The 16387-nt window shown below is 54.2% G+C and overlaps 1 protein-coding gene across 1 annotated transcript; it reads right to left on the bottom strand.

Annotated features, from left to right (window-relative positions):
• Nucleotides 1-292: 292 nt before the first annotated feature.
• Nucleotides 293-15009, bottom strand: LOC140492362 (diacylglycerol O-acyltransferase 2-like). The gene is made up of 7 exons (XM_072591282.1): nucleotides 14936-15009; nucleotides 12074-12181; nucleotides 11826-11896; nucleotides 5732-5936; nucleotides 3984-4158; nucleotides 2223-2425; nucleotides 293-669 (listed from the first exon to the last, which is right to left on the bottom strand). The coding sequence occupies exons 1-7, from the start codon at nucleotides 15000-15002 to the stop codon at nucleotides 515-517; spliced, it is 984 nt and encodes a 327-aa protein (XP_072447383.1). The 5' UTR covers nucleotides 15003-15009; the 3' UTR covers nucleotides 293-514.
• Between the last annotated feature and the right edge of the window lie 1378 nt (nucleotides 15010-16387).

Raw genomic sequence — 16387 nt, 5'->3', positions numbered from 1 at the left:
AATTCCCCTGGACAGGACTTTTCCCCCCAGCGTTCAGTCAGCGATTGCACAGTGGTTAGAGAGAGCTTTACTCTGTATCTAACCCTGTGCAGTCCCTGTCCTGGGGAGTGTTTGATGGGGGGACAGTGTAGAGGGAGCTTTACTCTGTATCTAACCCTGTGCAGTCCCTGTCCTGGGGAGTGTTTGATGGGGGGACAGTGTAGAGGGAGCTTTACTCTGTATCTAACCCCGTGCAGTCCCTGTCCTGGGGAGTGTTTGATGGGGGGACAGTGTAGAGGAAGCTTTACTCTGTCTCTAACCCCATGCTATCCCTGATGGCCTGTGTTCCTGGTGAGCTGAAAGGGTTGGAGGAGACAGTGTGCTGACAGATTATTGAGATCAGGTGAGTGTCAGTTCCCTTGATGTTGCCCCTTCTGTGTTCCGAATCTGAGAGAATGGTCACACGGTGTTGATGGAGATGTGACTCCCTCCTGTTCCTGAGTACTGGTCTCCGAGGGCGCGGGGTGAAGTGGGCTCAGTAGATAGTGAGCTGTGTGGTTTCGGACAGTCCGTACTGCCCCTTGTATTTATTGAACAGCCTGACCAAGGCCTCCATGTACTGAGCGTGGTAGTGACTCACCTCCTCCTCTGATGGGTTTGAGCTCTGTCTAACCGTGATGGGTTCACCAACTGTGGGAAAGGGCAGAGTGCCAGTCCGTCAGACATGTGCCACATCCCTCAGACCTTCACCAACCCCTGCAGTTACCCCTCGCCTCCAAATCCCCCCTTGATACACCTCTCACCCGCCATCTACCCTCTCTCTCCCCTGCACTCTCTTTGCCCCCCCCAGCACACTCTCACCTCCCCAACGCCCTCTCCCTGCTCTGCCCTTCTCCCCCACACCCGCGTACTCTCTCCCCCTCCTCAACACTCCTCACCCTGTCCTTTCCCTTCTCCACACTTTCTCTACCCCTGCACTCACCCCGCGCGCTCGCTCTACCCCGCGCTCACTCGTCCCCGCATGCTCTCTCCCTGTGCGCACTCTCTCTCTCCCTGTGCGCACTCTCTCTCTCCCTGTGCGCACTCTCTCTCTCCCTGTGCGCACTCTCTCTCTCCCTGTGCGCTCTCTCTCTCTCTCCCTGTGCGCTCTCTCTCTCTCTCTCTCTCTCTCCCCCTGTGCGCCCTTTCTCTCTCTCCCCCTGCGCGCGCTCTCTCTCTCTCCCCCCCCACGCACCCCTCTTCCCCCCCCCCCTGCGCCCTCTCTTCCCCCCCCCCCGCGCCCTCTCTCCCTCCCCCACGCTCCCTCTCTCCCCCGCGCTCGCTTGCTCTCTCACTCTCTCTCTCCCCTTGCACGTGCTCTCTCTCTCCCCCGCGCTTGCACTCTCTCTCTCTCTCTCTCTCCCCTGCACGCTCTCTCTCTCTCTCCCACTGTGCGCTCTCTCTCTCTCCCCCACGCTCTCTCTCAGTCTCTCTCCCCCGCGCTCTCTCTCAATCTCTCTCCTCGCACGCTCTCTCTGTCCGCGTGATCGCTCTCTCCCCCCACAAGCTCTGTCTCTCTCTCTCTCCCCCCGTGCTCTGTCTCTCTCTCCCCACGCGATCTTTCTCTTTTTCTCTCTCTCCCCGCGCTCTTTCTCTCTCTCTCTCTCCCCGCGCTCTTTCTCTCTCTCTCTCTCTTTCCCCGCGCTCTTTCTCTCTCTCTCTCTCCCCGCGCTCTTTCTCTCTCTCCCCCTGCGCTCTTTCTCTCTCTCTCCCCCCCCGCGCTCTTTCTCTCTCTCTCCCCCCGTGCTCTTTCTCTCTCTCCTCCCCCCTCGTTCTCTCTCCCACTCATCCCTCCCTCAAGCTTTTTCTGTATCTCCCTGCCTCGTTCCACCTCTCCCTGACTTCCTTGCCTCCGCCTATCCCTCTTTCCTGCTTTCCTTCACTCCCTCACCCCTTCACACCACCTCTTCCTCGCCTCCGCCTCTCCCTCCCTCCTCCACTTCTTTGCCTCGCCTCCCACTCACCCCTTCAACTCCATCTCTCTTTTCCCTCACTCCCTCGCCTGTGTGTGTGTCTCTCCCTCTCTCACAATTGCTGACCCCTCCCTCACCCACAGTCCTTCACCCTCCCTCTTCCACACTCCCTCGTGCCCTCACCTCTACCTCGCTCCTCCTCTTGCCCCCCTCACTCTGCCCGTCTCTCGGTTTACTGTATGCCCTTCCCGGATATTCACGGTCAGTCCCGGGAGTGGGCATCATACCCACCTACAGTCATGACGGGCTTGGCAAAGGGCAGCAGCCCCCAGGAGTGGGCAGAGAACAGCCCCCGGCCACGGAACAAACATGGAGCAAATCCCATCCACTTCTGGAAGGTCACCTGGAGTGACTTAATCCAACTTCCCGACCGGAAAACCAACTGCTCAAAGACATCGTTCTCCCCAAAACTGTAAACGGGAACGAGGTCAGCCCTACGGAGGGAGAGAGGGAACACAGTCACCTCGAGGGGAGGGAGAGAGAGAGGGAGGGAACACAGTCACCTCGAGGGGAGGGAGAGAGAGGGAGGGAACACAGTCACCTCGAGGAGAGAGGAGAGGGAGGGAACACAGTCACCTCAAGGGGAGGGAGGGAGGGAGGGAGAGAGGGAGGGAACACAGTCACCTCGAGGGGAGGGAGAGAGAGAGGGAGGGAACACAGTCACCTCGAGGAGAGGGAGGGAACACAGTCACCTCGAGGGGAGGGAGGGAGGGAGAGAGGGAGGGAACACAGTCACCTCGAGGGGAGGGAGAGAGAGAGGGAGGGAACACAGTCACCTCGAGGGGAGGGAGAGAGAGAGAGAGGGAGGGAACACAGTCACCTCGAGGGGAGGGAGAGAGAGGGAGGGAACACAGTCACCTCGAGGAGAGGGAGGGAACACAGTCACCTCGAGGGGAGGGAGGGAGGGAGGGAGGGAACACAGTCACCTCGAGGAGAGGGAGGGAACACAGTCACCTCGAGGGGAGGGAGGGAGGGAGGGAGAGAGAGAGGGAGGGAACACAGTCACCTCGAGGGGAGGGAGAGAGAGAGGGAGGGAACACAGTCACCTCGAGGGGAGGGAGAGAGAGAGAGAGAGGGAGGGAACACAGTCACTTCGAGGGGAGGGAGAGAGAGAGGGAGGGAACACAGTTGCCTCGAGGGGGGAGAGAGAGAGGAAACTCAAAGTGATTGTGTTCCCTCTCCCTCCCCTCGAGGTGACTGTGTTCCCTCTCTCTCTCTCCCCCTCAGGTGACTGTGTTCCCTCCCTCTCTCTCTCCCTCCCCTCGAGGGGAGAGAGAGGGAACACAGTCGCCTCGAGGGGGGGGGAGAGAGAGAGAGGGAGGGAACACAGTCACCTCGGTGGGGGGGGGGGGGAGAGAGAGAGGAAGGAAATGCAGTCACCTCGGTGGGGGGGGGGGAGAGAGAGAGGGAACACAGTCACCGCGAGGGGGGAGAGAGGGAACACAGTCACCTCGAGGGGGGAGTGGAGAGAGAGGGAGAACACAGTCACTGTGGGAGGAGAGAGTGTCCTACTTGGGTGTGTGGTGTGGTAGAGGTAAGACACATTTACATATGTGTAGCCCCTGTCGTTACCTCTGGGCATGACAGATCCCAGGACGTTGGCCAGTGTGGAAGTGGAGCCATAAAATTGCGCACAGCAAGATCCTGTGCCATGATGAGGGGAAATTTCTCTGATTGGGGCAGTGCGGGGTGGTGGGTGTACCACCCTCAAGATGGGGGGTCATCCTGCCCTTAGAGGAGTATGCAGAATGACCCATCCTGTTGTTTGGGGGTGAGGTGTGGTGGGTGTTCTACTGAGTGAGCTGGTGGGACTTCCCGCTGTTGGTCCCAGTACCACCTGTGGGGGAGGGGGTGTGGCAAAACCCACTCCTTCCTCCTTGAGGACGATCAAGGTCAAGTGAGGGGTGTGACACACCCTGTAGTAGAGCAGCCTGGGCGAGACCTTGTGGGGAGACTGGGGGTGGGGATTAGGTGGTGGGGTGGTTGACCTACCCGTGGCTCAGTGCCAGTCGGATAAAGCCCATCCTGTCCTTCAGTAAGACGGAGTGATCTCCTGGTGTGCCTGCCATCGATTCTGCCGCCCCTCCCACCACAATGATCACGGCGTTGCCCGTGCCGCGTTCCGACAGGATGTGGCCGAGGCTCGACCTGCTGACAGAGCACCCTCCTGTGGAACGGGAGGGCAGAGAGAGAAAGGGTGGGGGTGGAGATCAGTAAAATCCACTTTGAACCAATGACCAGGCTCCAAATCTGACCCCTGACCTTCGACATTGACCGCCAAACCCACCCAGGACCTTGACATTGCCCATCTCTGGTTAGATTAGATTATTTACAGTGTGGAAACAGGCCCTTTGACCAACTCCCATCCAACCGTCCATCCCAGCCTCCCATTCTGACCCATATGTGACTCCAAGCTCACAACCGTCTGTGTCTTACATCGGCTAGCACTGCTGCCTCACGGCGCTAGGGACCCGGGTTCGATTCCAGCCTCGGGTGACTGTCTGTGTGGAGTTTACACGTTCTCCTTGTGTCTGCGTGGTTTCTTCCCACAATTGGTTAGGGTGGATTGGCCATGCTAAATTGTCCCAGAGTGCCCAGGGATGTATAAGTTAGGGTGGATTAGCCTAGGTAGGGTTACTTGGATAGTGTCGGGGTGTGGGATGCTCTTCAGATCTTCAGTATGGACTCAACGAGATGAATAACCTCTAATACATCTTCTGCATTCATCCATTGACTGTCCCCTATCCTAACCCAGTCCCATTGCCCACTGTCCTTGGTTCCTGCTCTGTCCATGGCGGCAGTTAAGAGTCACCCAGCTGAGTCTGGAGTTACGTGTAGGCCAGACCAGGTCAGGAAAGTAGATCTCCTTCCCTGAAGGACTTTAGTGACCCAGAGGGAGGGTTTCCCTGATAATCCGTGTGTTTGCTTAATATGCCCAAATTTTGACCGTTTTATCAATGCGGTCAAGTTGGATTTTCCAAAATGAGTAATTCCCCTCTTGACTCCCCAATGCCTATCCCACCATCAGCAAGGCACAAGTCAGGAGTGTGAGGGAATACTCCCCACTTGCCCTGGATGGTGGGCAGTTCCAACAGTTCTCAAGAAGCTCAACATCATCCAGGGGCAAAGCTGGATTGGCACCCAAAAAATGTCCATTCCGTGCCGTGTCTAATTGAGAAGGTGGGGGTGAGCTGCCTTCTTGACCCACTGCAGTCCCGTGTGGTGTAGGGACACCCACACAGCGCCGTGTGGGAGGAAGTTCCGGGATTCTGACCCAGCGCCACTGAGGGAACGGCCGATATATTTCCAAGTTGGGATGGGGAGAGGGGAACGTGCAGGGGAGGCTGGTATTCCCATGTATCTGCTGCCCTCGTCCTTCTAGGTGGTCGTGGATTTGGAAGGTGCTGTCTGAGGATCTTGGGTGAATTTCTACAGTGTATCCTGTAGATGGTACACACTGCTGCGATTGAACATTGGTGGGGGAGGGAGGGAGGGGATGTGGTGCCAATCGAGTGGGGGCTGCTTTGTTCCTGGATGCTTCTTGAGTATTTCTGAAGCTGCTCCCACCCAGGGGCAAGTGGGGAGTATTCCCTCACATTCCTGACTCGGGCCTTGTATTCCTGGAGCTGCACCCACCCGGATATGGTGCCAATCGGTTGGCGGTTTTGTGGGTGGGAGGCGCAGCGTAGGGAGGCGACAGCTTGAAGTGGGTGAGGTGGCGATGGGACTGGCACCCTTACCCCCGCTGAGCAGGTAGTCTCTGAAGATGGGCAGGCGGAAAAGTCCGTTCAGGGTGGCCAGGTGAGGGGTAATGCCAGGGAACATTCTGGAGAAGCTGGTTGCCTCTGTGCAGAAGTTACAGAAGGTGCCGAAGCACATTATCCCATGGGGGTGTGAGCCAAAGACATAGTTCCTCTTGGGGTCCAGGTCGGCCATTTTCACCATCTGCAAAAAAAAAAGGTTCAGTGGATTGGACAGGGAAGTCCGCCCCTTGGAGACATCCTGAGCTCTCTCTCTCAGCAATGTCCGCACGTGCATGTCATTACGATTCGCTCGCTCAGCCACGTTCGTTCGAATATATGCAGACTCCTCCACAATCTCTGCTCTCCTCTGATTCTGACCTGCCATCGAGTCATCCAGCAGGGAAAAAAGGCCCTTTGCTCCAACTCGCCCATGCCGACCAGATATCCCAACCCAGCCTAGTCCCACTTGCCAGCACTTGGCCAATATCTCTCGAAAGCCTTCCAATTCATGAACCCGAGTCAAAGAGTGTGACACTAGATAAGCCCAGCAGGACGTGCAGCATCCGAGGAGAATTGACGTTTCAGGCATAAGACCTTCCTCCTATTCCTGATGAAGAACTTATGCTTGAAATGTCGATTCTCCAGCACCTCAGATGCTGCCTGACAGGTTGTGCTGTTCCAGCAACACACTCTTGACTCTGATCTCCGGCATCTGCAGTCCTCACTGTCTCCTCTATTCATATTCCTATCTGGATGCCTTTTAAATGCTGTCATTGTACCAGCCTCCACCACTTCCTCTGGCAGCTCATTCCATACACGCACCACCCTCTGTGTGAAAAAGGTGCCCCTCAGGTCCCTTTCAAATATTTCCCTGCTCACCTTAAACCTCTGCCCTCTAGTTTTAGACTTCCCCACCCTGGGGAAAAGACCTTGTCTATTTATCCTATCCGTGCCCCTCATGATTTTATAAACCTCTATAAGGTCACCCCTCAGCCTCCGACGCTCCAGGGAAAACAGCCCCAGCCTGTTCAGCCTCTCCCTATAGCTCAAACCCTCCATCCCTGGCAACATCCTTTTCTGAACCCTTTCGTGTTTGATCACATGGGAGACCAGAATGGAATGCAGAATTCCAAGGATTTTTCTGAGCCTGGAGGGTTTGAGCTATAGAGAAAAGCTGAATAGGCTGGGGCTGCTTTCTCTGGAGTGTCGGAGGCTGAGGGGTTTATAAAATCATGAGGGGCATGGATAGGATAAATAGACAAGGTCTTTTCCGTGGGGCGGGGGGAGTCCAGAACTAGAGGGGCATAGGTTGAAGGTGAGAGGGGAAAGATTGAAAAGGGACCCTTTTTCACACAGAGGGTGGTGTGTGCTGCCAATCTCATTCCTGATGAAGGGCTTCTGCCCAAAATGTCGATTTTCCTGCTCCTCGGATGCTGCCTGACTTGCTGTGCTTTTCCAGCACCACTCTAATCTTGCCAGAGGAAGTGGTGGAGGCTGGTACAATGACAACAGTTAAAAGGCATCTGGTTGGGTTTATGAATCGGAAGGGTTTAGAGGGAACAGAAGCAAAAATTGCTGGAAAAGCTCAGCAGGTCTGGCAGCATCCGAGGAGCAGGATGTGGAGAGAAATCAGAGTTAATGTTTACGGGCCCAGTGCCCCTCCTTCAGAACGAAGGTTTGGAGGGATAGGGGCCTAACCCAGGCAGGTGGGAGTAGTTCAGTTTGGGATTATTGCTGCCATAGACTGGTTGGGTCCAAAGGTCTGTTTGCAAACCATGTGACTCCTGCCGAGAGGTAGAATGAATCGGTTTTTTTTCTCCCATCGAGTAGTTAGGGTGTGGAGTGCAGTCTGCTGGTGATAAGCTCAGATCAAACCTTCAGGAGGGACTTTGGGGGATGTGGGTGGATGGTGGTAAGGGGGGTAAATGGCAGGAGATTAATACTGAGTTCCAAACGCTCAGAGAGCGATTCCAGGAACAGACTTAATGGGCTGGATGGTTTTGGCACCATGATGCCTAAAATTCTGTTTTGATTCCGTTCACCGGCTCCAAAGTTTCCTACCAATCTGGTTTGACCTGGGAACTGTGGAAATGCAGATCTGTCTCTCGCTGGAAACAGTCACTAGATGCCAAGAATCAAAGATCATTAAGCTCTTATTGAGCTGAACAAAGGCCACTATTCATTAACCCTATTCTAAACTGCACACTCTGCAATTTCACAATCTTCTGATCGATAACTTGCTTTATCTTGGTTTTATCTGCGTCTCGCTGTATGGGTCCAGCATTTATTGCCCGTCCCTAACTGCCCCCTTCAGAAGGTGGGGGTGAGCTGCCTTCTTGACCCGCTGCAGTCCCCGTGTGGTGTAGGGACACCCACACAGCGCCCACTAGGGAGGGAGCTCCAGGATTCTTTCCCAGTGACACTGAAGAAACGGCCGATATGTTTCCAAGTTGAGATGGTGAGGGGCTCGGAGGGGAATTGCAGGGGTGGTGTTCCCATGTATCTGCTTGCCCTTGCCCTTCCAGATGGAAGTGCTCATGGGTTTGGAAGGTGCTGTCTGAGGAGCTTGGTGTGTTGCTGCAGTTCGTCTTGTAGATGGTACACACTGCTGCTACTGAGCGTCGGTGGGGGAAGGGAGGGGATGTTTGTGGATGTGGTGTCAATCAGGTGGGGGCTGTTTTGCCCCTGGATGGTGTTGAGCTTCTTGAGTGTTTTCGGAGCTACCCCCATCCAGGGGCAAGTGGGCATTATTCCCCCACACTCCTACACTTGTGCCTGGTAGATGGTGGACAGGCTTTGGGGAGTCAGGGGGAGTGTTACATGCTGCAGGATTCCCAGCCTCTGACCTGTTGTTGGAGTCATAGAGATATACAGCACGGAAACAGACTCTTCGATTCAAGTCGTCCATGCCGACCAGATATCCCAACCTAATCTAGTCCCATTTGCCAGCATTTGGTCCTTGTCCCTCTAAAGCCTTTCTATTTAAATACCCATCCAGATGCCTTTTAAATGCTGTAATCGTACCAGCCTCCACCACTTCCTCTGGCAGCTCATTCCATACACGTACCACCCTCTGTGTGAAAAGTTGCCCCTTAGGTCTCTCTTAGATCTTTCCCCTCTCACCCTACACCTTTGCCCCCTCTAATTCTGGACTCCCTCACCCCATGGAAAAAACATTGTCTACTTATCCTATCCATGCCCCTCATGATTTTATAAACCTCTATAAGGTCACCCCTTAGTCTTCGACACTCCAGGAAAACAGAGTAGGATCGAGGAAAATCCTAATGATTCCACAGGTATGTCAGGAATAAAAAAAAGACTACAGTAAGATTAGTGCCATCAATGACAGTAGTGGGAAGTTGATAAGGTTAGATGGGCTTCAGCTTGGTTTCACAGGTCGGTGCAACATTGAGGCCGAAGGGCCTGTACTGCGCTGGAATGTTCGACGTTTGATATAAGTACTGGTCTATGTTCAGGCTCTGGGAAGTGTTGCTGAACAAAGAGACCTTGGAGTGCAGGTTCATAGCTCCTTGAAAGTAGAGATTCAGGTAGATAGGATAATGAAGAAGACGTTTGGTATGCTTCCCTTTATTGGTCAGAGCATTGACTACAGGAGTTGGGAGGTCATGTTGCGGCTGTACAGGACATTGGTTTGGCCACTGTTGGAATATTGAGTGCAATTCTGGTCTCCTTGCAATTGGGAGGATGTTGTGAAACTTGAAGGGGTTCAGAAAATATTGAAGAGTTTGAGCAAAAGGGAGAGGCTGAACAGGCTGGGGCTGTTTTCCCTGGAGCATCGGAGGCTGAGGGGTGACCTGATAGAGGTTTATAAAATCATGAGGGGCATGGGTAGGGTAAATAGATAAGGTCTTTTTTCCCCAGGGTCGGGGAAACTAGAGGGCATAGGTTTAAGGTGAGAGGGGAAAGATATAAAAGGGAACTAAGGCACAACTTTTTCATGCAGAGGGTGGTACGTGCATGGAATGAGCTGCCAGAAGAAGTGGTGGAAGCTGGTACAATTACAGCATCTGGATGGGTATATGAATAGAAAGGGTTTAGAGGGATATGGGCCAAGTGCTGGCAAGTGGGACTAGATTAGGTTAGGATATCTGGTCGGGATGGATGAGTTGGACCGAAGAGTCTGTCTCCATGCTGTACATCTCTATGACATCTGGACAGGTAAATGAATAGGAAAGGTTTTGAAGGATATGGGCCAAGTGCTGGCAAATGGGACTGGATTAATTCCGGATATCTGGTCGGCATGGACAGGTTGGATCAAATGGGCCAAAGGCCTTCAACACCACCGTGTGCACTCCGTACCCCTGTTCCTGCTCTTACCCCTGTTCACTGCAGTTCGCACTTTAATCGATTAGATACCCCACAGGCCATTTGGCCCAACAATTCCTCAATGACCCTCCGAAGTGAGCCACCCAGATCCATTTCCCTCTGACTAATGCACCTAACACTATGGGGCAATTTAGCACGGCCAATCCACCCTAACCTACACATCCCTGGGCACTATGTGACAATTTAGCATGGCCAATCCACCCTAACCTACACATCCCTGGGCACTATGGGACAATTTAGCACGGCCAATCCACCCTAACCTACACATCCCTGGGCACTATGGGACAATTTAGCACGGCCAATCCACCCTAACCTGCACATCCCTGGGCACTATGGGACAATTTAGCACAGCCAATCCACCCTAACCTGCACATCCCTGGGCACTATGGGACAATTTAGCACAGCCAATCCACCCTAACCTACACATCCCTGGACACTATGGGGCAATTTAGCACGGCCAATCCACCCTAACCTACACATCCCTGGGCACTATGGGGCAATTTAGCACGGCCAATCCACCCTAACCTACACATCCCTGGGCACTATGGGACAATTTAGCACGGCCAATCCACCCTAACCTACACATCCCTGGGCACTATGGGACAATTTAGCACAGCCAATCCACCCTAACCTACACATCCCTGGGCACTATGGGACAATTTAGCACAGCCAATCCACCCTAACCTACACATCCCTGGACACTATGGGGCAATTTAGCACGGCCAATCCACCCTAACCTACACATCCCTGGGCACTATGGGGCAATTTAGCACGGCCAATCCACCCTAACCTACACATCCCTGGACACTATGTGACAATTTAGCACGGCCAATCCACCCTAATCTACACATCCCTGGGCACTATGGGACAATTTAGCACAGCCAATCCACCCTAACCTACACATCCCTGGACACTATGGGGCAATTTAGCACGGCCAATCCACCCTAACCTACACATCCCTGGGCACTATGTGACAATTTAGCACGGCCAATCCACCCTAACCTGCCTATCCCTGGACATTATGGGACAATTTAGCACGGCCAATCCACCCTAACCTACACATCCCTGGACACTATGGGACAATTTAGCATGGCCAATCCACCTTAACCTACACATCCCTGGGCACTATGCGACAATTTAACACGGCCAATCCACCCTAACCTGCACATCCCTGGGCACTATGGGACAATTTAGCATAGCCAATCCACCCTAACCTGCACATCCCTGAACACTATGGGACAATTTAGCACGGCCAATCCACCCTAACCTGCACATCCCTGGACACTATGGGACAATTTAGCACGGCCAATACACCCTAACCTGCACATCTTTGGACTGTGGGAGGAAACCGGAGCACCCGGAGGAAACCCTCGCAGACACGGGGAAGAATGTGCAAACTTCACACCTACAATCGCCCGAGGCTGGAATCGAACCTGGGTCCCTGGTGCGGTGAGGCAGCTGTGCTAACCACTGAGCCACCATGCCACCAAGTAGATCCAGACAGGGGAGATATGGAGTTGTGGACGATCTAGAAGATCCTGCCCCCGGTCTTTGAGACTTGAGCAAGTATAGCCTGAACAGATTGGAATTCTCTTCCTTCAACCTGACCACCCCAGGCACTGCCAAACCTGGCTAAATTTCTCCAGCAGGCTCTGCCCCTGTCAATCTGAGCTAAACCCCTGCCGCAGATCTGTTGAATTCCGGGATGGGAGGGAGATGGTAAACCTGGAAGTGGAAAACGCACCGAGATGGGGAAGTAGTCACGCATGTATCTCCACACCGTCCAGTTCCTGACCCACTGTGACCTCCGACCTCCTGGGGGGGGAAGAAGAGAGCGAAACGAAGATTGACTGGCGATCGGGAAAAACGTTCCAACGGGACCGGCTCTGTGGGAATCCGCGTGGGAGTGTGGATATCGGGTTTGGTGGTGATGCCTGCTGCAGTGGGATAGCCCCAGCTGCTCATTCGCGTGGTAAAGCAGGATGGTTTTACCTCTTTCCGGGGTATGATGGTCAATGGTTAGCCAAGCCAGGTACAGGGCTGCAAGAGGCCAGAAGCGAGTCAAGAGGAGGTACCCAGTTAGGAGGCTGCAGAATACACCTGGACAGAGATCAGAGACCGTCAAACCACAAGCTCTAGTAGCAGCAGGCCATTCAGCCCATCAACTCTGCTTCTCCTGTTCAAGGGCCGGTCATCCCTGAGTGCCACTGTCCTGCCTTTTCCCCTTGATTCCCTCCCCGGTTCAGAATCTGTCTCTGCTTCGAATGCACTTATGTTCCCACAGATTCCCTCCCCTCGGAGAGAAGGAATTCCTCCGGCACTCTGTCATTAATGGGTGAGCCCTTACTCTGAGATGCTGGCCCTCTCTGGTCCTAGACTCTCCCACACAAAGGGGAACAACCTTCCCACATCCCCCCCACCCACCGTCTATTTCCACATCCCCCCGTGTATTTCCACATTCCCCCCCGTCTATTTCCACATACCCCTGTCTATTTCCACACCCCTCCCCCTCTATTTCCATATCCCCCCCGTCTACTTCCACATCCCCCCCATCTACTTCCACATACTTGCCTCGTCTACTTCCACATCCCCCCCAGTCTATTTCCACACACACCCGTCTATTTCCACATGCCCCCTGTCTATTTCCACATCCCCCCGTCTATTTCCACATCCCCCTTGTCTATTTCCACACTCCCCCCCCGTCTATTTCCACATCCTCCCCCGTCTATTTCCACATCTCCCTTGTTTATTTCCACATCCCCCCCGTCTATTTCCACATCTCCCTGTCTATTTCCACATCCCCCCGTCTATTTCCACATCCCCCCGTCTTTTTCCACATCTCCCTGTCTATTTCCACATCCCCCCGTCTATTTCCACATCCCCCCGTCTTTTTCCACATCTCCCTGTCTATTTCCACATTCTCCCTGTCTATTTCCACATCCCCCTTGTCTATTTCCACATCCCCCTTGTCTATTTCCACACCCCCCTTGTCTATTTCCACATCCCCCTTGTCTATTTCCACATCCCCCCGTCTATTTCCACATCTCCCTGTCTATTTCCACATCCCCCTTGTCTATTTCCACATCCCCCTTGTCTATTTCCACACCCCCCTTGTCTATTTCCACATCCCCCCGTCTTTTTCCACATCTCCCTGTCTATTTCCACATTCTCCCTGTCTATTTCCACATCCCCCTTGTCTATTTCCACATCCCCCTTGTCTATTTCCACACCCCCCTTGTCTATTTCCACATCCCCCTTGTCTATTTCCACATCCCCCCGTCTTTTTCCACATCTCCCTGTCTATTTCCACATCCCCCTTGTCTATTTCCACATCCCCCTTGTCTATTTCCACACCCCCCTTGTCTATTTCCACATCCCCCCGTCTTTTTCCACATCTCCCTGTCTATTTCCACATCCCCCTTGTCTATTTCCACATCCCCCTTGTCTATTTCCACATCCCCCTTGTCTATTTCCACATGGCCTGTTCACCATCTCCCTTCCTCTTTCTATCCCTTTCTCCCTCCCCTCCCTCTCTCTCGCTTCCCACTCTCCCTCCCTCTCTATCCCTCTCTCCTCGAATCTCTTGTCTCTCTCTATCCCTCTCTCCACTCACTCACTCTTTCCCTCTCTCTCTATCCCTCTCTCCCTTCCTCTCTCTATCCGTCTCTCCATTCCCGCTCTCACTCCCTCTATGCCTTTCTCCCTCCCCTCCCTCCCTCCCTCTTTCTATGTCTCTGTCTCCCTCCCCTCCCTCTTTCTATATTTCTCTCTCCCTCCCCTCCCTCTCTCTATCCCTCTCTTCCTCCTCTCTCTCTATTTCTCTCTCTATCCCATCCTCCTTTTCTCGATCCCTCCTTCCCTTTCCCTATTCCTCTCTCTATCCCCTCACTCTATCCCCTCTCTCTTCCCCTCTTTCCCTCCCTCTCTCCGCACTCCCCAACCCCCTTAGAGCTGACCGTTACTGATTGGCCTTTGATTGGTCCCTTAACCGATTATCTCTTTCTGGCGGGGCTCCAAGTATTACTTGAAAGCGCCCACAAAGCAAGGTGCTAGTTAAATGCAGCTTGGCCACGAGCAGTGGTTGCTTGCGGCTAGTGTGATGGTGGGGAGAGGGGTGATGAGTGACAGTGGGGGGAGGGGAAGGATGGGGAAGGGGCGATGTGTGATGGTGGGGGGAGGGGGTTTGATTTGTCACCCCTCTGCCCAAAATTGCTCTGTCGCTGAGCTCCTAGCATGCCCTGGGCTCTCCTCCTCTCTCCCCAGCCCACCCTGCCCCCAATGGGGGAATTACGACTGGGACCCGGGGATGTCGGTGTTGGCTAATGGAGGCAGCTGTGGCTGAGAGGCTGGGGAGGGGCAAGGGGGTAATAGATGGGTAGCAGAGGGGTGTAGGAGCATGGATTAGGTTGATGAGGGCTGAGGGGACATTGCATTTGAGGGGGTGTCAGTGCTGAGGGGGTGTTGTTGCTGAGGGCCTGCAGGGATTGAGGGTCTGAGGGAGTTGACTGTCCAAGGGAATTGAGGGGATTATGGGTCTGAGGGAGTTGAGGGTCTGAGAGGGTTGAGGGTCAGAGGAAGTTGAGGGAATTGAGGGTCTGAAGGAAATAAGAGTCTGAGGGAGTTGAAGGGATTGAGGGGCTGAGGAGTTGAAGGAATTGAGGGCCTGAGTGGATTGAGGAACTGAGGGAGTTGAGAATCTGAGGGGATTGAGGTCTGAGGGTGTTGGTGGATTGAGGTTCTGAGGCAGTTGAAGGGATTTGAGGTCTGAGTGTATTGAGGATCTGTGTGTATTGAGGGTTTAACGTAGTTGAGGATCTGAGGGCGTTGAGGGTCAGAGTGTATGTGGACACTCACCCATCAATAAGAAGGTTAAAACCCATTGAAACACACTGAGGGTCTCCAACAACCTTCGCAACATCATCCCACAGTCAACACCAGAACGTCATCGACAGGCCTGGGGAGGAGACACAACACAGTCAGGCCTGGGGAGGAGGTACAACACAGACGGGCCTGGGGAGAAGGGACAACACAGTCAGGCCTGGGGAGAAGGGACAACACAGTCAGGCCTGGGGAGAAGGTAAAACACAATCAGGCCTGGGGAGGAGGGACAACACAGTCAGGCCTAGGGAGAAGGTACAGCACAGACAGGCCTGGGGAGAAGGTACAGCACAGACAGGCCTGGGGATAAGGTATATCACAGTCAGGCCTGGGGAGAAGGTACAGCACAGACAGGCCTGGGGAGAAAGTACAGCACAGTCAGGCCTGGGGAGAAGGTACAGCACAGACAGGCCTGGGGATAAGGTATATCACAGTCAGGCCTGGGGAGAAGGTACAGCACAGACAGGCCTGGGGAGAAAGTACAGCACAGACAGGCCTGGGGAGAAGGTACAGCACAGACAGGCCTGGGGAGAAGGTACAGCACAGACAGGCCTGGGGATAAGGTATATCACAGTCAGGCCTGGGGAGAAGGTACAGCACAGACAGGCCTGGGGAGAAAGTACAGCACAGTCAGGCCTGGGGAGAAGGGACAACACAGACAGGCCTGGGGAGAAAGTACAGCACAGTCAGGCCTGGGGAGAAGGGACAACACAGTCAGGCCCGGGGAGAAGGTATATCACAGTCAGGCCTGGGGAGAAGGGACAACACAGTCAGGCCTGTGGAGAAGGTACAACACAGACAGGCCTGGGGAGGAGGTACAACACAGTCAGGCCTGGGGAGGAGGTACAACACAGTCAGGCCTGGGGAGGAGGGACAACACAGTCAGGCCTGGGGAGAAGGTACAACACAGACAGGCCTGGGGAGGAGGTACAACACAGTCAGGCCTGGGGAGAAGGTACAACACAGTCAGGCCTGGGGAGAAGGTACAACACAGACAGGCCTGGGGAGGAGGTACAACACAGTCAGGCCTGGGGAGGAGGGACAACACAGACAGGCCTGGGGAGAAGGTACAGCACAGACAGGCATGAGGAGAAAGTACAGCACAGTCAGGCCTGGGGAGAAGGGACAACACAGACAGGCCTGGGGAGAAAGTACAGCACAGTCAGGCCTGGGGAGAAGGCACAACACAGTCAGGCCCGGGAAGAAGGTATATCACAGTCAGGCCTGGGGAGAAGGGACAACACAGTCAGGCCTGGGGAGAAGGTACAACACAGTCAGGCCCGGGGAGAAGGTATATCACAGTCAGGCCTGGGGAGAAGGGACAACACAGTCAGGCCTGGGGAGGAGGTATATCACAGTCAGGCCTGGGGAGGAGGTACAACACAGTCAGGCCTGGGGAGAAGGTACAACACAGACAGGCCTGGGGAG

This window comes from Chiloscyllium punctatum, chromosome 21, assembly GCF_047496795.1.
Source record: "Chiloscyllium punctatum isolate Juve2018m chromosome 21, sChiPun1.3, whole genome shotgun sequence".
Taxonomy (NCBI): Eukaryota; Metazoa; Chordata; class Chondrichthyes; order Orectolobiformes; family Hemiscylliidae; genus Chiloscyllium; species Chiloscyllium punctatum.
Note: the sequence above shows the minus strand (reverse complement) of the source record. Positions and strands in the feature narration are given on the sequence as shown.

Bases quoted from the DNA above. Each gene is read 5' to 3' on its own strand.
- LOC140492362 (XM_072591282.1), bottom strand. From the start codon at position 15,002: ATGATGTTGCGAAGGTTGTTGGAGACCCTCAGTGTGTTTCAATGGGTT. The intron at 12,182-14,935 runs GTGAGTGTCCAC...ATCTCTGTCCAG, and splicing joins TTTAACCTTCTTATTGATGG to GTGTATTCTGCAGCCTCCTA. The intron at 5,937-11,825 runs GTGCGTTTTCCA...TTTTTTTTGCAG, and splicing joins GTGACTACTTCCCCATCTCG to ATGGTGAAAATGGCCGACCT.